This window comes from Manis javanica, chromosome 17 (assembly GCF_040802235.1).
Source record: "Manis javanica isolate MJ-LG chromosome 17, MJ_LKY, whole genome shotgun sequence".
Lineage (NCBI taxonomy): Eukaryota > Metazoa > Chordata > Mammalia > Pholidota > Manidae > Manis > Manis javanica.
In genome coordinates, this window is record NC_133172.1 from 22739905 (window position 1) to 22762572 (window position 22668).

The following is a 22668-nucleotide window of genomic DNA, read 5'->3' on the forward strand; positions in this document are numbered from 1 at the left end:
TAAGAAATGCTTGCTTAATTTAAATTGTGAATCTGTCTGTTAAGAAATGCATTAGGGGTAGGAGAAGCATAAGACATATTAATTGACAGACAGGAACTGCTGTCTCTGAGGTTGATACAAGTAATTTATTACTTTAGAAATGAATGCCACCTCCAGAATGTGCTTCATTAATTTCAAATTTAGTTTTAATTTCAAGCTGTTGCCCCTTGAGAAGAATAAGGTGGCAAATTATGTTTGAAGAGCCGATTTTTTTTTTTTGCTCCAAAGAAACACTACATTTTAACTATTTGATTTTACAAATACATGTGCCCGTCTACTTGGCTGCATTTTCCGAGAAGAGAAAATAACCGTAGGTAAGATGGACCCTTACTAATTCTGTTTTTTCTTTCTCTCTCTCTCGCCCTCGCTGCCTCTCCCCTTTCCGCCCTACCCGCCTGCCCACCTTCCCCGCGGTTCTCACGACAGCCTACGTTTCCGACGAGCTGAAGGCCGCCGCCCTGGTGGACGAGGACGCAGACGCCGAGGAGGGCGCCGCGGACGGGGAGCCGGCGGCCAAGTACGCATGCGCCGAGACGGAGCTCGGCAGGACCTGCCCCAGCTGCCAGAACTCCCCGGCCGCCGAGCTTTCGGGCCACGACATGGACAGCGAGTCGCACATCAGCGAGACCAGTGACCGGATGGCCGACTTCGAAAGTGGCTCCGTCAAGAACGAGGAGGAGGCCAAGGAGGCGGTGGTGCCGCCGGAGGACCCAGCCGCCTCGGACAGCCTGGAGCAGATGAAGGCCGTGTACAACAGCTTCCTGTCCAGCTCATACTGGTCCGGCCTGCAACTCGGCCCGCGCCAGGCGCCGTCGGGGGACGGCGGCAGCAGCAGCGGGAGCAGCAGCAGCGGGAGCTCGTCCGACTGGCACCGCAGCGCCGTGGCCCGCAGCCTGCAGCAGGCACCGCCCGGCCGCGCGCTGCCCGAGCCCGGCCTCTTCAGCACGGTGCAGCTGTACCGCCAGAGCAGCCGGCTGTACGGCTCCATCTTCACCGGCGCCAGCAAGTTCCGCTGCAAGGACTGCAGCGCCGCCTACGACACGCTGGTGGAGCTCACGGTGCACATGAACGAGACGGGGCACTACCGCGACGACAACCACGACGCCGACCACAAGAACCCGCGGCGCTGGTCCAAGCCACGCAAGCGCTCCCTGCTGGAAATGGAGGGCAAGGAAGACGCCCAGAAGGTGCTCAAGTGCATGTACTGCGGCCACTCGTTCGAGTCCCTCCAGGACCTGAGTGTCCACATGATTAAAACGAAACACTACCAAAAAGTGCCTCTGAAGGAGCCTGTCACCCCTGTCGCAGCCAAAATCGTCCCTGCCACCCGGAAGAAGGCTTCGCTGGAGCTGGAGCTCCCCAGCTCCCCGGATTCCGCAGGCGGAACCCCCAAGGCTGCGGTGTCAGACTCAAATGATGTGCTTCAGAAGAACTGCAACCCTTATATCACGCCAAATAACCGGTACGGCCACCAGAACGGGGCCAGCTATGCGTGGCACTTTGAGGCCCGGAAGTCCCAGATCTTGAAGTGCATGGAGTGCGGCAGCTCCCACGACACGTTGCAGGAGCTCACGGCCCACATGATGGTCACCGGCCACTTCATCAAGGTCACGAATTCAGCCATGAAGAAGGGGAAGCCCATCATGGAGACACCCGTCACGCCCACCATCACAACGCTGCTGGACGAGAAGGTGCAGTCAGTGCCCCTGGCTGCCACCACCTTCACGTCCCCCTCCAGTACGCCTGTGAGTGTGTCCCCAAAACTCAACGTGGAGGTCAAGAAGGAAGTTGACAGGGAGAAAGTGGCCACGGATGAGAAACCTAAGGAGAAGGAGAAACCCTGTGAGGAAGAGGAAAAGTATGACATCTCTTCCAAGTACCACTATTTGACTGAGAATGACCTGGAAGAGAGTCCCAAGGGGGGACTAGATATCCTGAAATCCCTAGAAAACACAGTGACGTCTGCAATCAACAAGGCCCAGAACGGCACTCCCAGCTGGGGTGGCTACCCCAGCATCCATGCTGCCTATCAGCTTCCCAACATGATGAAGTTATCTCTGGGCTCATCAGGAAAGAGCACACCCCTGAAACCTGTGTTTGGCAATAGCGAGATTGTGTCTCCCACAAAAAACCAGACCCTGATTTCTCCACCCAGCAGCCAGACCTCACCCATGCCCAAGACAAACTTTCATGCCATGGAGGAACTGGTGAAAAAAGTCACCGAGAAAGTTGCCAAAGTTGAAGAGAAAATGAAGGAGCCAGAGGGCAAGCTTTCTCCGCCGAAGCGAGCCACTCCCTCCCCATGCAGCAGTGAGGTCAGCGAGCCCATCAAGATGGAGGCATCCAGCGATGTGGGCTTCAAAAGCCAGGAGGACAGCCCCAGCCCCCAGCGGGATGGGTGCAAGGAGGGCAGCCCCTCAGCAGAGCCCGCGGAGAATGGCAAGGAGCTGGTGAAGCCCATGACCAGCAGCCTGAGCAGCACAGCCATAATCACAGACCACCCGCCTGAACAGCCTTTTGTGAACCCTTTGAGTGCCCTCCAGTCAGTCATGAACATTCACCTGGGCAAAGCTGCCAAGCCCTCCCTGCCCGCCCTTGACCCCATGAGCATGCTTTTCAAGATGAGCAATAGCCTGGCTGAGAAGGCAGCCGTGGCCACCCCTCCGCCCCTACAGTCCAAGAAGGTGGACCACCTCGACCGCTATTTCTACCATGTCAGCAACGACCAGCCCATAGACTTGACGAAAGGAAAGAGTGACAAAGGCTGCTCTTTGGGTTCAGTGCTTTTGTCACCCACGTCCGCATCCCCGGCAACCTCCTCACCCACAGTGACAACCGCAAAGACATCTGCCGTCGTATCATTCATGTCAAACTCGCCACTACGCGAGAATGCCTTGTCAGATATATCCGATATGCTGAAGAACTTGACAGAGAGCCACACATCAAAGTCCTCCACTCCTTCCAGCATCTCCGAGAAGTCTGACATTGACGGGGCTACCCTGGAGGAGGCCGAGGAGGCGACTCCCGCTCAGAAGAGGAAGGGCCGCCAGTCAAACTGGAACCCCCAGCACCTGCTGATCCTCCAGGCCCAGTTTGCCGCCAGCCTCCGCCAGACCTCTGAGGGGAAGTACATCATGTCAGACCTGAGCCCCCAGGAGCGCATGCACATCTCGAGGTTCACGGGGCTTTCCATGACCACCATCAGCCACTGGCTGGCCAACGTGAAGTATCAGCTTCGAAGGACAGGTGGAACAAAGTTCCTCAAAAACTTGGACACAGGCCACCCCGTGTTCTTTTGTAATGACTGTGCATCTCAAATCAGGACTCCTTCCACGTACATCAGTCACCTAGAGTCACACCTGGGCTTCCGGCTACGGGACTTGTCCAAATTGTCCACCGAACAGATTAACAATCAAATAGCACAAACCAAGTCGCCATCAGAAAAATTGGTGACATCCTCCCCAGAGGAGGATCTGGGGACCTCCTACCAGTGCAAACTTTGCAATCGGACCTTTGCGAGCAAGCATGCAGTTAAACTTCACCTTAGCAAAACACATGGGAAATCCCCAGAAGACCACCTTCTGTATGTTTCTGAGCTAGAGAAGCAGTAGCATTTGCTTTTGATAAAACTTACTGTAATTTGCTTTGAGGGAAACTGTTGCAGGCACCTTAAGGCCCTTCTGTCTTGTTCTTGGCACATGTTCCTATTTTAACTGCAGAACATCACTCTGGGCTGGACTGTTTTGTATAACTGTACAGTGTTTAATAGAGGTGCATAATCAGCTGTTGTTACTGGTAAACTATGAAGGTTAAAACGCAGTGGTAAGTGTTTGGAACTTTGTGTAAATGGGATTTAGTTGTGAGCATCCCCCCCGATGCTTCAAGCTGCATGCATTAACAGACAGTTTAATTAAGCATCTATAACGAAACCAGGCACACTTTTTCCACGAGACTCAAGTGTGCTGGCATTTCTCACCCTTTCATCTTTAGCCCTCTGAGTACTTTGAAGCACTTTTGCATTAATTTGGGTAAAAAATAAATAAAATAATAATGTATGAAGCTCTGTTTTTTAAACTCCTTACCAGCTTAGTTATAATTAATAATATGAACCTCCATTTATGCAGGTCTGCAGGGGTATAACACGCCTTGAAATTTAAAAGAATATTATTTTCACATTGAAACATAGATGTATATATTGTATAGATTTCAGACTCTCTTATGAAAAATGTGATTGTGGTTAAATGACCTTTTTTCCTGCATTTATAGCAACAGTGTTTTATGTACCTGCTATGCTCTGGGCATAAGCCGTGCCTATGTATAGTGTATATTTCTTTTTCTTTTTTTTTTTAAGTCTATGGGTTTTGTTTTTTACATGCAAACATTGTAAATTATACAGAAGATACCACAGATAGCATTTATAAAGTATACAGAAACATTATCTGAAAGCAAAGTATGATTGTTTGTTTTGCTATACAGTACATCTATATTGATAGAGGTTCATGTTTAAATTATACATATTTATTAGCATCATATTATCATTTGTTTTGAGCAGTCTAAATAAACAAGGCCTGGAAATACATCCATGGCAAGCATCATAACTATTTTGCACATGATTTTTAAAGGTATTTATTAGAAATTAAAGAACACTCAAAATAAACTCAGTGCTCAAAGGGTTAAGTCTATTTGAAAAGGAAAAAAAGAAAAAAGGAACAGCAACAAAAAAAAGAACTTGTACTGTATTTCCTAAACATTGATAAAGCCTTTAAAATGTTTGTACTGTAATACTTTGCTTAAAAGTCATGAGGCATTCTGTGATACAACCTTTTTCACTTATTTATAAGCCCTCTTGGTTGCTATTCCATATTGTTGGATGCCTTTTTATTTCAATTGGTAACTTTCTGTTTTGTTCTTCCTAATTATTCTCCCAAGATCCCACACTGCAGCTTTATCTTTAGGCTTATGAAAGGTAACCCGTGGTTACCGGCTCTCCAAGTGATTCTGTTCTTCTCCATTTTTGGCAGTTAATTTGCAGAAGTAACTGACAGCTGACACCATATGAGAACCTATGTATAAAATATTGGCATGTAAACAGCACAGACACTGTAACACACTCTGTGCCCTGTTTTGTTGTTCACAATGAACCACCATTATGTGACTCTTCATATAACCCTTTTTTCTACGGCAGCATTAAAATTGTCTTTTTGCTATAATTTTGTGTTGCGTTCACAATTATGTCTGAAATGTGCTACGACTAACGAGCACATTAAAATGAAATTGTATGCGATCTGTTTATGACTGAGCTGGTTGCTGTGTCTGCCAGGTGCTGGCAGTCGGAAGCTGCCCGTAAATCAGGGGAGTTTTAGTGAACTTTGGCGTTTGGAGAGCAAGGAGCACTCTCTCAGAGGCAACGTGGACAGAATTTTTCCCGAGAATAAAAATTGTAAAGAAAAGAAGATATTCACAGGAGGTTAGAATCTCTCTGGGAAAGTGATGTAAAAAAATACTGGTAGCAGAACGTGAGGTCACACCTGGTGACCCGTATGGCGATGGGGGTTTGGCCTCCCTTCTGGATGGGAGAAGTCGGGGCCCTGAGCCCTACAGGAAGCAGATGGGGAAGAAAGGTCTTTGGAAGACTCAGTGCAGGGCAGTTCCGTCTTGTGGATCCGGGGTTTTCAATTAACAGAAAACAGAGCCATGCTGGAGAGGTGGACCTGGGGTCCAAGGCTCTCCTGTGCTAAAGCAGCCACAGGTAATGAGGTGCAGGGTGGCAGTGGGGAGGAGGAAGGCTGAACTACCCTTGGGAGAAGTGGGGAAAGCATTTATATGGTAATCACAAGCTTTTATTAGCTCTGGCAAATCATGCCAACAAAATGCTGGGAACATCATGTAAAATTGTAAAATACCTTTATTACTATATTCAAACTACTCTTGCAGTTATGTGGAATCATAGCTCCTAACCTAGAATTATACAAATGAGAGATGTATTACATCCATGTAATACATAAAACACCTCAACGTAAAAAAAAATACTCTTTTATTAAAAATTTAAATTAAGCCCTTTCAGTGATGTTCAGCAACACGCCTACGTTTCTTCCCGTTCATCCCCGCCCCTTTTTGTCAAGATGAGTCCAAAATTTCTGTCTGCTCTACTTTCTCTCGGCAATCCATCTCTCTCCGAGTGTTTAGGGAGAACCTCACTAGGATTTAAAAGGAGTTTTGGCAAACAGAGAATGCTGTGCTGGCCATGCCTTCGTCTTGTGGTTCACACACACAATTGGGCTGTACCTTTCGGCAGACCAAAGGGCTTTCCCATCTGGGAGGCAGGCCTGTCCCCTTCCCCATCTCCTCCATGGCTGCAGTCCCTTTCCGAGCAGTTCTTTGTCCTGTAGGCCTTCACCTGGGAGGAGATGTGGGACACGATAGGTTCCTCTGGTGGATCAGCTCCCCCCTGGAACCTGGCTCAGGACAGAGATATCCTCCCTCCCAAGCCTTCTGCATCTTCACATCCTGGAGCCCAGATTTCCACTCTTGAATTTTTCACAGGTTAAATATAGCATCGGTTTATTAGAATCCAAAGTCCTGCATCTAACAGATTAAACTGACAACACTTCCATCACCACCAGGGCCCATGTGGCTTGAAGGGAGATGGGATCTGTGCAAGTGATGGTGGAACCACCCCACCCCGTTACAATTTGGGAGAGGAACATGACAATGCCCATATCCCCACTCCATCCCCAGGATTGTCTTCGGGACTTTTCAATTTGGGTGTAGACGTGAGGATTTATAGTCAAGGTAGGTAGCAGGTTATATTGTTCATTTGGCACCTAGGGTCATAGCCAAGAAATGGCTGTTCACATTAATAGGCCCAGAAATTAATTTTACCTCCAGGGGAAACATACTAACTGGGCAGTCAAGGGCCTTTGTCATAACTGTAAACCTAATTTGGCACAATGACAGTCCCCTGTACCATGCATCATGGACATGGGGGCAGGGCTGCCCAGAGACTCACCCCATTTGGAAATGCAGGGCCATTTACTCCTGAGGTCTCCCAACCTTCTTCTGGCTGGAGAGTGGGCCACTGCCTGGAAGAGCCTGCCATTCACAGCCCAGAATGGCCCAGATTTTTCTGAGATAAAACAGGAAGATCGAAGGTTGCCTTCTGAGTCTCAAGTAGTTGCACACTAGCTGTCTCATGGCTGGTGCTGGTAGAGAAAGAGAGTGCAGGAAGGAAAGGGGCATCCAAATCAGGTCTGTAAATGGATGCAGGGAGGAGGGATGGTCCCAAGAGAGCCAGGTTTTAATCACAGGTGTGTAGGTGACCCCGACCTCACCCCACCTAAGCCCAGGCCTGTTGCAGTCCTACTGTATATCTTCCAGCCATCACATTTACACAGTATCTTAAAATAACATTTGTGATAAATGTGCAATTTAACTAATTTATGGTGCTCTGATGTGCTCAGGGCTACATGCAAGATGAAAATCTTAAATGGAGCTTGAACAGCTCACTTCACAACAAGAAATCAATATGCCATATCTTAGCTATTCGCTGCAGTCAACATTTAGCAAAAATATCAGTGATGTATCTTTAAGTTTTAGGCAGCAAGAATTCTATAATTAACCAAAATCTTACATAGTTAGAGAGGGCTGGTTATGATGAGGACCCAGATCTCCCTGGCATCTCCCTTCTATTTTCATTCTACAAAAGTAAAAAAATACCGATACCACCAAAGAGGTGCTTCTCTGCTGGGTGCTCTGTGCTCAGGAGGAGGTGGTTAGCTCAGGGAAAGCCTCCCCAGCAGAGTTCGGGACCATGAGCTCTGCATACTGGAAGGATTCCATATCTCAAACTCAGACCACTCCAGCCAGGTGGACTTCACTGCCCCCAACTCCTGACCACCTACTGTTCCACAGACCTGGAGACAAAAATACTTCAAAAAGGAAAATGGCCCTATAACCTGCCAAGTGCTAGGGAGAGCTAAGCTACATCTCGACAGCAGAACCCTGAAGGTAGAAAATTAAAAGTGTGGTAGAAGGACATGAGCTGATGGAAAGAAAGACTGCATTTAACAAATCTATTATTAAAACTATTGTCTCCAGAGATTTTAAGTCATGTAATAGAAAAAATTCAAATGATTTTATTTTTTCAAATTCATCTGCGCAGCTCTTTTGAAATTGGAAAATTGCAATCACGTTTTATTCTGTTGACTATTTAGCACAAAAATAGTATACTTTGTATTATAGGAAGCAATCATAAAAATGAAAGCACACAAACTCCAACAGTACTCTTTAATAATAAATACTCTAACTTTAAAATAATAGCTATAATCCTTTTAGCTAATGGAGAAATTACCATTTTTACTCTGCCAAATAGTTCTTCTTTTGGTAATAGAAACACTAACCTTTTTTTTTTCTCCCTAGGGATTGATTAGTAAGCACATGTAATCTTTGGCAAAGGGAAACCTGAAAATACATTCCTCTGGGACCCTGTGCCAGTTGATGCCTCTCAGCCTGCAGCTGACCTTAGGAGACTCAGAAAAGGTACTCATTTTGCTCCCATGCAATTCCAGGGTGCTCTGGCCTTTGCAAAATATGCTATAGTTAGCTTCAGAAACAGTCACACTCCTTTAGGGAAGGCTTCAGCTCTGTCTCTTAGGAGGAAAAGGTCCTCTCTGGCTAAGCCTACCTTTCCCAGGGCCGTGTGGCAGCTTGGTCGCAGCCAAGGAGGGTGGGGATCCCAGTGTCAGCACAGAGCAGGGATCAAACACAGGGCTTCGTTTCCATGGAGGCTCTTATTGTCCTCACACTCTATTAAGTTTCCCCAAGCACTGGGAGATGCTATGGTACTCCCAGCCACCACTTTTCTTTTTCCAGGGATTTGACAGGAGGCCACCCCCAGAAAGATTTTAGAGGCAAGCAAGCCCTGTAATAGGTCGGTTTTGACAGTTCCAAAAGCATGCCACAGCACCCTTGATCTGGGACCACCTTCCCTGTTCAGCCAAGATAATGGATTTTCCAAATGGCTGTTAGGTAGCCTGACATTCCATGTTGTCTGGACAGTCCCGAACAGCCTGCTGGTGACTCAGTCAGGCCATAGCTTTGGACATCAGGAATGAGTTAAATCAAAGTTAGTGGCTGTTTGAGGCTCACCATTCAGAAATCAGTGCCCTACCCCTGATCCTGAAAGCCAGGTATTTTAAAAATTAAATTCTAATGATAGAACATCAGAGGACCTACTTTCTACCACCTTTGTATAATGTCATGTACTAATATATTCTCCATAAATCATTCCTGATGTTAATGATGATAAGCAAGGTGACCTCTTCCCAGAGATTAACATCCACAATTAGCTACTCAAGAATTAGGATACACTGTTATTTACTGTCTCTCCAATGCTGTCCAATATAGTAGCCACCAGTCACATGTGACTATTCAAATTTAAATTAAATTAAACAGGAAGTTTAGTGTCCAGGTCATACCAGCCATGTTTCAAGAACTCATGTGGCTAGGGGCTACTCCTTTGGACAGCACAGATATGGAACATTCCCATCATCACAGAAAGTTCAGTTGGATGGCGCTGTCTACACCATTATTTAGAAGATTTTTACTGAGTAAAAGATTCTGCCTTAATGATGAAAGTGTGTTTCTATTCTATGGGTATTTCTAAGAATCCTTATTTTGTCAGTATGGGTGCAGGCAGCATTCTCACGTGGTAATATCTCTGATCAAAGCCAAGGACACACATAATTAACCTTGAGCATAAAATTATAAACAGAAGTGCAAGCATCAGTGTATGAAGTTGCTGATCATTCCCCCTGCTGTGGATATTATCTGGGCTGCAAACTCCAAAGCCCAGAGAGCTGATGGCTGTGGCCATGACCTTGCTCTGCCCTTAGCTGGTGATGAATCAGGCCGTCCTTGTGCTGCTCTCTTAGCCCAAGTGGACTGGAATCCCTCCCTGGGACTTGGAGACTCAGATGTGGCTCTGGGGCTGACGTGGATCTCAGCCCCCACCTGAAGATGTGGTCCTGTGCTCTCACAGGCTGGCAGACTTCCCCAGGCCTCCATCTTTTCTACTGGGGCAGCAGCAGCATGGAGGGAAGGGAGGGGGCACATCCTGCTCTCTCTTTAAAAATTAAAGTACATAAATAGGACTTTGGAAACGACTTTTAAATTTGGGGGTTACGTTTTGAAAATTATTGCATTTCAACATTTCACTTCCATTATTATTTTTTTTTCCCACAGCAGGATTCCAGGGACACATTTACGACCATCATAATTGTGAGTTAGAGATCTCCCAGGCCAAGTGAAATGAAATTACGAGAAACTGAAATCTGTTTTAATTGGAGCATTTATGGAAAAAAGAAGTCAGAGTGGCTCTTTTTCCTTTATGTGACTCTCCGGCTCATGACCATACCTGTGTCTGAAAACCAGGGCTGGGTAAACCTGGGCCAAGACCAAACAGGGAAGAAAGGAGAGAGAACAAGGTAGGTGTGTCAGGAAGGAGTCATTTTCTTAGCTTTAAAAAAAAAAATGGAGGTAGAGTCGCCAGAGTTCCGCCTCAGTGACCGTGAAACCGAGTCGGCAAAGCTGAAGGACCGGCTCCTGAAAGCCTCGTCAGGGCTTGTCATCGCTCTAATGAATATCATTTAAATTGCTTTGTATATTGGTGGAGTTTGGATGTCGATTTAATTTGTGCATGTGTTTGAGTTCTTCTGCTTGGCTAGGCTAACAGAGAAGCAGCCGCCTAATGAAAACTGAGTTGGTGACAGTTGTGATGAGCTCCAACCCAGTCAAATGGGTTTGAAGGGTGCAGTGACAGGCCTCGAAAGACAGTAGATCTGGCTGGGGAAAGAGAAAGGAGGCTTTCCTGCAGCATGTGGACCTACCTGGCAGTGTGGTCAGCTTGGCATGGCTGTGCTGGAGATGGCACGTGCTGTCTTCTCTCAGCTTGGCCCGCCCTCAGCCCAGTGGAAGCTGAGCTCTGGGTCCAAGGGACTGTGCCTGCTGAATGGGGGTCCCAGGAAGTCACCCCTCCTTGTGGTTAAATGGCCCACTGATGGAGCCAAGAGATGAGGGTAGGAGGAAGTAGGCAAGGGAAAGAGATGCTGGAAGGAGATGGGCATTGGGCCCATGAAGTTTCCTGGAGCAGGTGGAGAGGGTGTCAGTTCAGACTCCTAGCATCATAACCGCAGGGTCTGTGGGGCACCTTGGCACCCTGGCCCATTCAGTGGTAGGGGTTGTCTTTACTAAACATGGGGACCCATGGTTTATCTTGAGAAAAAGTCTAAGGAGCTTCTGTGTGGCTGAGACATATGGTGGGGACACTGGCAAGCTGTGCTGGGACCCTGCAAAATTCCCAGGAGGGATGAGTCCTCAACTCATCTCAGGGGGCTGGGCCACCAGACCAGAGCACAGACCTGCCAATCCTGTGCCAGTACCCCAAATGAGGAAAGAATGCCTAAGATGTGTCCTGGACTTTAATAAGTTTGGAGTCAAACTGGAGAAAGGAGACAAAACAATAGTAACAAATAAATGACAACATCCAGTGAACAGTGAGATTGAGCAGAAAACAAAGAGTGAAATTACAAGGCTCAGGCCCTGTAACTTGAAGTGCCTTAGCTGGGAGCTGATCTTTGGGCCAGATGGACCTTGAGGCATGGATAAGATTTGAGACTGCACGGAGGGGAGGGCATTGGAAGATGTGGCCTCTCTTTGTAAGAAACCTTGGGAAACTGGTCACGCAGCTGCCCGCAGGCCACGCTTTGAGATGATGAGATCAATGGCATAGCCTGTCACGTCGTGAGAAGCACCTTCTGAATCATCCAAAATGACATATTGCAGTGAAAATAGATGTTTTTTATTCTATTTCAGTGTTTCTCACCTGGGGTCTTTCTAGGACTTTCTATCACAGCCTCTTGACCATTTAGGGGTTGTGGCCCCTTTGGAGACATAGGGATTTCTTTCCTGAAGAAGAAGTGCACGTGGCATATCTGTACATCTGCTTAGTCATAGGACCAGGGGCTCCCCGAAGTACAGGACTTAGTGGAGGGTCCCAGCAAGCACACGCTGCTCCCTACTGCCCCCCAGAACTTGTAACTCCCAGGGTGCCTTCCCAGGCTTGCAGGGGTCGGGGGGTTGTCAGGGTGCTCATCAAGATGCTGTGAGCAGGGATTGGCTCAGGATCTTAAGCAGAGAGAGGAAATCTGGCTCACATAGCTGAAGGGGGCATAGTGGCTCCAGCAACTACTGGCTGCAGGTGCTAATGTGATCTTTCTCTGCTTCCCATCTCTCACACTCTCTGCTGCTTCATGTGTGGGCAGTCTTCCCCTCAAGGTATGACCTACTCATAGGTCCTGCATGGCAACCTTGAGGGGAAAGGACTTCCTATCACAATAGTGGGAGCCCAAGCTGCCGATGGCCAGGACTGGTCATTCCTGGACCAAAAGTCTGATCCTGATCAGCAGGGGATCACAGGCTCACCTCAACCTGCTTTCAGGTTCGAAGCAACAGGGCTCTCTCTGCCCCAATGTCAGGTTCAAGCTGTATACCTAGTGTTTGAGTTTGGGATGCAGACAGCCCTATTTATGGGTTGATAGGTGTTCCTGTGTGCATCATGAGTAATGTCTGACTTCCGCTTTGCCAGTGGGGAGTTCTGAGTCCCAGGGAATACTCAGATTCCTCAGGGCGTGGCTTCCCTGAATTAAGGGCCTTAATAAGCCTGATGAGAAACCAGGCTATGGGATTCCTGCTGGCCCCCATGAACAGAGCAGGTTCTCCTGACCAGGATGGGGGTGAGAAGGAAGAGGGGCAATGTCCTCCTCCTTGAGTTAAAAATATACCAGGGTGGACAATTGACATAAGGAACACCCTGGCCACTCTCTTAAGGTGCAGCTAGAGGCCCCACACCCTAGGGAGAAAGTGGGCTTCTTTGCCCAAAGCTACTGGTCCTTTTTGCTGTCACTTTCTAGACTCTGATATGGCTGCAAAGCAGAATGTACTAGAAAAAGGAGGCTTTACCTGTTGGCCCAGTCTCTCTGGTACTTGATCTGAACAGTGAATGTTTATCTGGCACAGGTATGAAACGTGGCCTATGGACTGAATATGTCTGGTTTGAGCCATACTTTTAAGAAAAAAAAATTCTGTAATTCATTGCCAAACTTTGAAAGTTGGGAGATTTCATACAGACTTCTGGCACCTCTAGATGACACAATTCTATACGACAGCAGGTGGCCCCCACATTAGGTGGGCACAGGTCTTGGGTTGGCCCCCATCCCTGTGCCCCTCTTGTTCCTATTGGCTAGGCTTCTCCAGAAGTGGGTGCTGAGATAAGGGCAGGGAGCGCCTTTGGAAGATGACTTCAGAAAGCACAGGGGGAAGTGAAAAATGGGGGTGAGACAGAAAAGGAGAGGAGGCCAATTCCAGATGCTTTAAGGAGCAGTTTGCCCTGGAAGGAAGTGGGGACTTGATCCCACTGGGAACCTCTATAGGATCATGCAGGGAAATCTCCCAGTGGCCCCATCTGATGGTGCAGGACATGAGGACCCCAAATGCTTGTGCACCTGCCACTCTCTCGGAGGCACGGATGCATATGCTCCTGAGGGCATAGCCCTAGGGGCTTGTGGTAGGAAGTCTTCAGCAGGCTGGGTAACAGCAGTGAAGAGGAAGGGACATGAGGAGGCAGGGACACACTGCCCCAGAGTCCCCATCTCACCTTGCACTCCGGCAGGCATCTTTCAGGGACTCTTGGGCCCAGTGGGAGAATTCCCAGCGAGGGGGTGTGACTTGGCCAAGGTAACCGCCCCCGACTCTGTCAGCCGCAAAGCTGACACTGGAGCTCAGGCCCCTCCCACTCTCCTGTGTATCCCAGGGAGACTGGAGCCCTGGGTGCCTCACTCATCCGTTTTATTTTATTTAGTTATTTAATTATTTACTTATTTATGTGTTTATTACCCATCTAGTTCCAGAGATAACTTAGGGTTTCTGTACAGCTCATTAATTGCTTCATTGCTGGCTAGAAACAGTGAGATTGGCTGAAAAGGGTGGGGACTACAGCCAGTGGGGAGGCCGCAGGAACTGTGAGCACAGGAGACTAGCACTGGGCTTCAGGACCCATCTCCACCCAGCTCTTGGTATCATGCAGGAAATGGCTCCAGGCAAGAAGTCCTGCCCACAGGAAGTCCCACCCCTACGCAGGGCCCTGGCCTGCCCTGACTAGCAGATGGACCACCCCAGCCTGGGGGAAAGTGCTCAGAGCTCAGCCTGTATGAGCGCCTTTCTTGGATCCCTGCGCCTGCTGCTGTAGGGTGCCGGTGGGTAGGGGGCTGCAGGGTTATGGAAGCCAGGAGCAGAGGGACTTCCCTCACAGCTCCATGCTACTTTGCACAGTTCCAGACATCTTTCATCCTGTTACCTCCACCCCTGCCCACCCCCACCATTTCTTTGTGTGAGCACAGATGTGTCCTTCTTCCATGAAAATGCCCTATCATAAAGTTAGTGTTGAAATCTACAGAGATTATAATTGAATCAAGGTGGGTACATCTGCCAGAGAATTTGAAGGTGGGTTCCCATCCTTGTCCCCACAGGAGAGCTGATCGGGGCCACTAGGCCACGACCGGGGTGTGGGGTGGCAGCTCACACCACTAAAGGTCCCTTCACAATGCCATCCACCCTGCCTGTTTCTGCTCACCCAGGACATCCAAGCCAGCAGTGCAATCAATTAGTCCTGAGGATTGGACAGAGGGGGCACAGGAAATTAATTTCATTTGGGTTTTCTCTCCTGAGGACCTGCCTGGCAGCCAGCTCTCACAACACCCACATGTCCGCAGCCCAACTGCTCTGTCCATCAGCTTTTGTCCAAGTTAACTATTCATTTTATGTATTTTAATTTGGGCAGGACATTTATTTGGCTTAAATTTCCTTTTCAGGGGTTGGAATGTGCTTTCCACACACAGGCAGAGATGATCTGCTCAAATTTCGTCAGGAGTTTAGTTTACAAAGATAGTAACTGAGCTATTAAAACCAACAGCCCCTTTTAAAGCAAACAGACCATTAAAATATAGGAACAGTTTATAGCATAAATAAAATGGAGGATATAGATTATTTAAAGATAAGATTTTCAAGAAACAGGGATAAAAAAAACATTTAAATAATTGCTCCATGATATTTTTTTACAAAGTGAACTTCAAAATGCAAATGCTAATTAAAAAAAAGCACAGAAAGACATTAAAAATCCATCTTACTAGTAAAGACATAGGAAAATGCTTGACTTTTTCTTTTAGATCTGTATATGATTACTAAGGGGTGGTGCGTGAGGGGGGCTACTTGAATTCATAATTGGAAGAATTTACCCAGTTTGAGAAGCCACATTGTGGGGAAAAAAAGCAAGACATTTGCTTCTAGATCATCTCTCAAGCCGACTGACAGATACAATAATTTCATCCATTAGTCCGATCCATTGTCTTCCTTCGGCACAGAAGTACTGTACCACGGAGGTAGATTTCCACTGCTATGCGTTTTTTAAGGGTTATTTGGCAACATGAGTAAAGCTAAAAGTAGCCTCTTAATCTAATTAATTGACATTTCTGAATCTTGCTTTCACAACAACACATGGTTTCATGTTCTGGGTTTTAGCACTTGTCAAGCTTTTTTGGAGAATGTTTTGGTCAGAATGACAAGATAATTTGTGACTGAGGCTCCAAGCTAGAGAAGTGTTTAAGGCTATAATGATTTATTATCATCACAGAATAACAAAATTTACAAAGTGTTTCATCAGAATTTTTGAAATAAGTTTGCCACCATAGGAGAAGCACTGGGGTGGGGGTGGGCTGGGTTCGGAGGCAGAGAGGGTTCAGACTTCATATACAAACTCAGCCGTGGCTGATGTGTTAAAATTTCTCTATTAAATTAATCTCTGCGTGTTCCTTGAGAGAGAAACCCCAGAGCATTTTAGAAGGACAAGAGGACAGGAGGGAAAAAACAGAGAGAAAAATCAGACCTCTCCCCCAGTTTTTGTAAGCAGGAAACCCGAGTCCCCAGCTCCACCCGCAACATATATGTGGCTACAGTCAACGATGAATTTCTACATTTTGGCAACGGTCAGAGTGAAAGTAGTCGCACTATCTATAGAAACTTTGAGATGGAGAACACTTGGAGTATGCTACTGAAAATGCAAGAAACACATTTTTGAAAGGATGAAATAATATCACTGAGTGACAGTAAATTAACATGCTGACATTTGCAGACTTTCAGAGCATTGCCATAAAAAGAAGTAATACAACATGACTAATTTGGACTTCTTTCTTCCTTCCTAGGGAGAGGCAGGCCTGCCCCTCCAAGGCCACCCTGTAGGCTTTGCCTGTCAGGCACTTCCTCCTCTTCTCCAGGAAACGCTTGTGACTTTAGGACTCCCCTGTGCTCCAGTTGCCTCCTGAAGACTCTGTGGAGAATGCAATTTTGACTTCTGTGCTCAGAAGATGCTTTCTTGAATGTTAGGGGGATGTGCAGCGGCTGGCAGAGGGCATACACTGCTATCGCTGTGTGACAGCTGCACAGATTTCCCACCTGTGCGATGCCAGTCCTGGGATAGCCCTCGAGCACCTTGCATATCATTGCACAGATGGGGAGACTGAGGCACAAAGAAACTGTAATTCTCAGGTAGCCTCTCTTTCCCCTCAGCCAGGCATACAGCCTGGAATGTCCTCTGGCTAAGAACAGGCATCGTTTCACCACCCTGCATGGGAAATGAGCCTTTTTTATTGGAGCCACTGCAGTGCCTGGCACACAGAAAGCACCAGTAAACATTTGCTGAGTTAATGAAAAAAGGTAGGAGGTGAGTTGATTCCCCAAAGAGCCAGCTTCCACCTCCTTGGTGAGAGCGGTCATAGATAGCCTCTCCCTCTCTCAGACACCTGGGCTTCAGCGACAAAAGGCCGTCGCCTTGCTGGAGCAGTATGCGCCTTTGATCCAAGAGCTGTGCTTCCAGGTGAGGGCCACATCCTCCATGGCGAAGTAGACAGGTACTTGCATCCTCACAGACTGGCCCCATGCCTGCCAGCCACTGCAGACTCAATAGACCTGTGTCAGCTTCCTTCCCGTAAGGAGGCTCATTTTCCTCCTGGAAAATGGCTACCTGGAAATGGATACATGTTTTTAAAAAGAGAGTCACAGGGAAACCTGGAGAGCAGGTTTGGAGCCAAAGTCCTAGCCAGACTCCCTCAACACATGGCAGGATGCATACAGAGGCTAGCTGGGTGCTGAGGTTGAGCTCAGAGCTTCCTGTAGGTCCCAGACCTATCCACTGAGGGGGAGGGGCAGCCACGTGCCGAACCTTTACGTAGTGTCATCTGACTGCCTGTACTTAGGCAGGGCACCAAGGTCAAGAGGTGACCGGACATGGGTGAGGCTGGTGAGTGTACAGTGATCCAGCAGGGGCTCAGCCAAGGCAGAGCAAGAGAGGAACCCCGGCTGGAAGGGAAGCATGCACTGCTGGCTGGATATCAGAACCTGCCAACAGCTCTGGCAGCCAAGAGAAGAGGACTTCAGGCCCTGAGTTCTGCCATGTGAGAGCCACAGCCTGCAAGATGCAGATGTCTATGCTCTGAAGAATTAAACTAGAAAGTCAGCACAGGGCAGGCCAGAGGTGTGTTGGATTCAGACATTCAGTGCTGTTCTACTTAGAAACGAAATCAGAGGAGTTGTCCCCCTTCCACCACCGGGCGCGCACCTGTCCAATCAGGGATCTGCCTGCCACTGGGGAGACCAGGTTCTGGGCTTCCCCTTAGGGTTCTCCCAGGGCCTGAGACCGAACACTCAGTCCTTCCCTGGCCAGCTAATGATTTGAAGGCTCTGGAGGGGTGGGAGAAGCACATGAAGGACCACAAGTGAGCCATCATTCCCTCCTTCTGCCTAAGTTCCCAGCTTGTGTAATTCCTGACTGGTCCTATGGACACCCAGCATCCTGAGTTGTAGGAGTGAGGGTTTCTAGAGAACCAGGTCTCCTGTTTCTTTTCCTTATTCTGAGCAAAAATTGAGTGGGCTCAGAAGCCAGGGGCAGACATGCTCCTGGACTCAGGGGATACCCTCAGAGGTCCCTGCTCCCCTCCTCCAGGCAGGACCACAGACCCCCATGCATCTGACAGGAAGCAGCCCTTTCCTGCTGTGTGCCATGTGCTATGACCAGACCCTGCCAGGACGGTCTGAGGATTTGTGAGCCTGGGGCCTTGTCATGGGCAAAGACTGTTACGAGGTAACATAAGTTGAGAGTAACCTTTCAACAGAACAGTTTGAGTTAAAATAAAGGGATTGAAAAAGAGTACAATGACCAAAAAAATCTATAAAAATGCAATTGCGCTAATATAATTTTATCACTTATTTAAAAATTTAGTCGACCCAAAAGACTACCAAGTGTGAAATTAAGGAACAGCTCCTCTACTTTTATGGAAATCACTCTTCCTCACTTGTCTAATAGCCTGATTTTGTCAGATCATTTATTTCCATGGTTTTAAAATGAGCTTGACAGACAGAATTTTATAACACCACTTTACTGCAAATAAGAACATCATTTTCGCTTATTAAAACTGAAGCTTAGAGAAAGCATTAAAATTAACAGTTCACTCTGCTTTAACCTTTTGAATCCTGCCGTGACTTTACACGGAAGACTATGTGTAAGAAAGGCTGGGGCCTGGGAGCAGATGGAGAAGGTGGGACAGGGTGTGGGAGGGGGCATGGATCCTCGCGGGGCAGGTACAGAGGGCACCCACCCACCTGGAAATGGCTGTGAGGGTGCCGGAAGGAATCCCCCCTGGGAGCGGAGCACCAGCGTCAGGAAGCCCAGCCCAAGGCCCCAGGGGAAACCAGAGGAGGTGTTTGTTTCAGAAGCAGCAAGGGCCTGCTTTTCTCCCTAAGAGACAAAATAGATTGAGGGCTAGGCTCTCAGAGTCCATGTATTGCTCCTTCCTGCCTTTATTCAACAAATATTGTGTGTCTTTCATGTGCCAGACTCTATTCCAGGCACTTGAAACAACACCTGATCAGACCACATCCCTGTCCTTGAAGAGCTTAGCTGCCACTTGTTCCTGGTGCTCTGGGGAGAGTCCTGGGTCAAAGCCTTTAGTGGAAAGAATAGTTGGACATGTGCTTCTGTGCTTCAGAGCTTTGTCCAAAACCTCAGAAAGCCACTTTGCCCTGATAGCTGGCCCTAGGGCCAGGAATCAACTCCCTGGGAGCAGCTCCCAGCCAGTGACTGACGGAAACTAGTGCATGTCCCAACTCCTCACCTCTCAGAGGGACAAATATGGGATGTATTTCTCTGAATCTTCTTTTGGAATTAAGGCCCAGGTACCCACTTTGTGTTTTGCCCTATTAAAGCATCTTTGCCAAGGTGCATTCCCTTACCCTCTCCCCGACCTGCCTGAAGGCAGGTCAGGGAGAACTTCCCAAGCCAATTACTTGCCCTGAATCTTTGGCTCAGAGTCCAGGGAATCTAGGCCAAGACTAAGATCCACATCAGACAGCTGGGACTCCTTTGCTTTCCTTTGAACCCCTGATAGTGTCACCTGTGTGCACTGCTTAGAATTCTCCATGCCAACGCATACTCCAGCCCCTGCTGGACCACTCTGCTCAGGTGCTGATCGGATCCACCCAGGAGCAGCCTGACCAGGACTTAAGTCAGGCCTTTGCTTCCCGGCAATCTTAAGCTACAGCAAGTCAGCAGCCCATAGGGTCACTTGGACCAACATGGGAGGAGATGTCCTTCCTCAGGGTGGATGGTTCTGAGACAAATTTCATGGGATCCTACAGAGGGCCCATGGGGTAGGTCTCCCACTGCCCACAGCAGCGGGCCAATTAGTGCATCCTGTAGTTCTTCTGCCTCATTTGTTCCCTCCTCACTTACCAGTGCTGCCAGGCTAATATCCGCAGATGACCTACTCACACAAGCAACTTGGTCTCAGCTTTGCCTTCAGAGGGAAACAGGCTGAGGAGCCAGAGTGGGCTGGGGTCATGCCATGACTTCCAGGTGGGCCTGCCCTCATAGCATGCAGCTCCCCCATACAGCCTTCTTTCTCCTGCCACCCAGAATAGTCTGTGACTTTGACACCTCTGTGCCTTGGTTTAAATCACTTCCTCTTCTCACAATGTCCTTCCTCAGGAGCAGACCTGCCCACCAGTCTGCCTACATGTCAGGGTCTCTGTGTAGCCACCTCTGGATCTCCTGGAGGGTGTTCCTTAAAGCCACTGGCCCACCTTCCCTGGAGCACTGCCCATACCAAAGGCCATGTGCCTATTGGACCCAACTCACACGGCCATCAATATGTGTTTCCTGACCACCTACCATGCACCTGGCATCATGTCAGGTGTTACAAGCAGGGCAGTTGGCTAGAATAGGAGCACAGTCCAGTGGGGCTACCCCTGGTTAAACCAGTACCTCGGCACTGTCAGATGCTGTGAAGGCAGATGTGCAGAGGTGACCTTGCACCTGGGAAGCCTCTGACCCTCAGGTAGTGTCACCTCCTCTGAATGGAGGGCTGTCTTTGTATTGAGGACCTTCTCCATGCCTGGCACTTAGGAGATAATCAAGAAATGATGAGTGAATAGAAAAATGAAGGAATGTATAGTCAAAAAAAAACAAAAATGAACATGCTTAGTACCTGTTTGCTGTGTCTGCTACAGCGTCAGAGTGTCTCCACCTCGTATGCCCCCGGGGTACCTCCAGGCACAATCACTCACTCCTGTGGCTCCCAGAGCAAACATCTGTCACTACTTTGTGTTGCAATCTGCTTACAGGTGAGTCTCTAACCTAGCCTGGGAGTGCCTAGAGGCCCAGTCTTTCCCTCTATCCGGCACCTGGCAGAGGCAGCAGGCATGTGTGCAGGTGTGCGGACTGCACTGAACTCTAAAGCTTCACCAGCAGTGAGGACCTGTAAGCAAAGTCCCTGTGCTGGGCTTGAGGAGCTGAGCCCTGGGCAGGTGCCCCTACAGTCCCTACCCCTTCCCATCCCACAGTAATGCTGTGAGGTAAGAGCCACTCCATACCTGAGACCACAGAAGGAGAGCTGCGCCTTGAGGTGACAGATCAGTGGGCCAGGCCCACTGCCGACGGTGGCAGAAAAGGATTGCATGCCCTGGTCTGGGTATCCCCAGCCCTGTACCCCCACCCACACTGTTATCACACCCTGACTGGCCTGTCATCTCCTGTCCTGAGCATTTTCATCTCCTGTTACATGGGCCCAAGTGGAGACTTCTGCCTACAACTGAGAGGGGCTGCCTTACTCACTTCAGCACTAGCCCCTGGCCCAGGGTTGGTGCTCCATAGGTGGGGGGCACCTGGTTCTTGCAGATGTTGAAGGGGGACCCAGGCAGTGCCCTCAGATGCCTTAATGTGCCCCAGGATTCCTAAGGAGAAGGAGTCCGCTGCCCACTGCAGGGAAGGATACAGAATTCCCCTGCACACCCCTCTACTGCCGTCGTCCCCGAAGCCAACACCTGGGACACCCAGGAGCTCTCAAGTGACTGAGACTTCATCCAAATGGCCACAAGGGAAGCAGCTGTGGTGACAGGTGGTGGTGGCGTGGGATTTGAGTGGGAAGCTTAGACACATTAGCCCTGTGGCCCTGCCATGCCTCAAAGAATGGATGTAGCCCCCTATAATAGGGCCTCGAAAATAGGCCCAAGTGTGACTTTGAGGGATACCCGAGTCCTCAGGCCATCAGCCATGTCCTGAAGGTGACACACTTCTAGAATGTGGTGGGGTGTTCCAAAGAGAGGGTGGCAAGCAGAGGGGCATGGCCTGCTCCATACAGTGGGGTGTTTGGCCCCAGCCAGCTGTGGGACAGCCTTTCTGTAGAGCCAGCCCTCATCCCATGTGTGCTGTTTGGACTCACCCCCTCCTCCTGCTGAGGGTTGAGGAGAGCACAGAAAGCTGTGGGACGTGGGTGGGGGTTCCCTCCCGATATGGAGCTGAAAGTTCATCGCCTCTGTCCCCTTCCTCCAGTCCTCCAAGTGCCAGTAAAACATGGCCCTGAAAAGCTGAGTCTTTCTTCATCCCCTTTCCAGAGGTCCCCAGGCCCTGCCTCAGGAGAGGACACCCGGACATTCCCCTCATTAGGGGACAGTTGGGCCAATACCTGTTTTTTCCCATTGATAATGACTTCTCACCCCTCATGCTGAACCCCTACCCAGTCCCCACACAACCAAGCCACACTGACTCTTAGACTCCACAGTCCTTCCTCACAGGCTTGAACTTAGGCAGGATCTCCTGCCCTGATGGTTCTCTGCTGGCTGCTCTGGCAGGTGGGTAGTCCGGCCGCACAATAGCAGGTGCCTGGGGCACAGTGAGCAGTTCTGCAGGTGACATCTGGAACCGTCTGCCTCCTGCCATCCTGGGAGGTGTGCAGGCCCTTTGACTGTGGTTGCTTAGAACATGTCAGAGCCCAGACGGGTGACTTGGCTCAGGTGGGACACACAGCAGCAGAGGGCAAGAACTAGAGCTTCACCCCTCCAAAACGGGGAAAAGAGCCACCAATAATATAGCTTGAGAATCACTACCTTACCAAATAGTATCTCTTTACAAAGGCAGGGGCTCAGAAACACATCCATTGTGGAAAAACAAAGCCTCTGAAATATGAAAGCCAG

The 22668-nt window shown here is 48.8% G+C and overlaps 1 protein-coding gene across 3 annotated transcripts in view; it reads left to right on the top strand.

The window, feature by feature from the left end:
• Positions 1-5249, top strand: part of TSHZ3 (teashirt zinc finger homeobox 3) — a 68571-nt gene extending 63322 nt beyond the window's left edge. For all 3 annotated transcript variants that reach the window (XM_073226174.1, XM_017649841.3, XM_073226175.1), the window contains one exon: positions 466-5249. In XM_073226174.1, the coding sequence (XP_073082275.1) occupies positions 639-3650 (3012 nt within the window). In that variant the 5' untranslated portion in view covers positions 466-638 and the 3' untranslated portion in view covers positions 3651-5249. The remainder of the gene's footprint in view (positions 1-465) is intronic.
• Positions 5250-22668: the final 17419 nt, after the last annotated feature.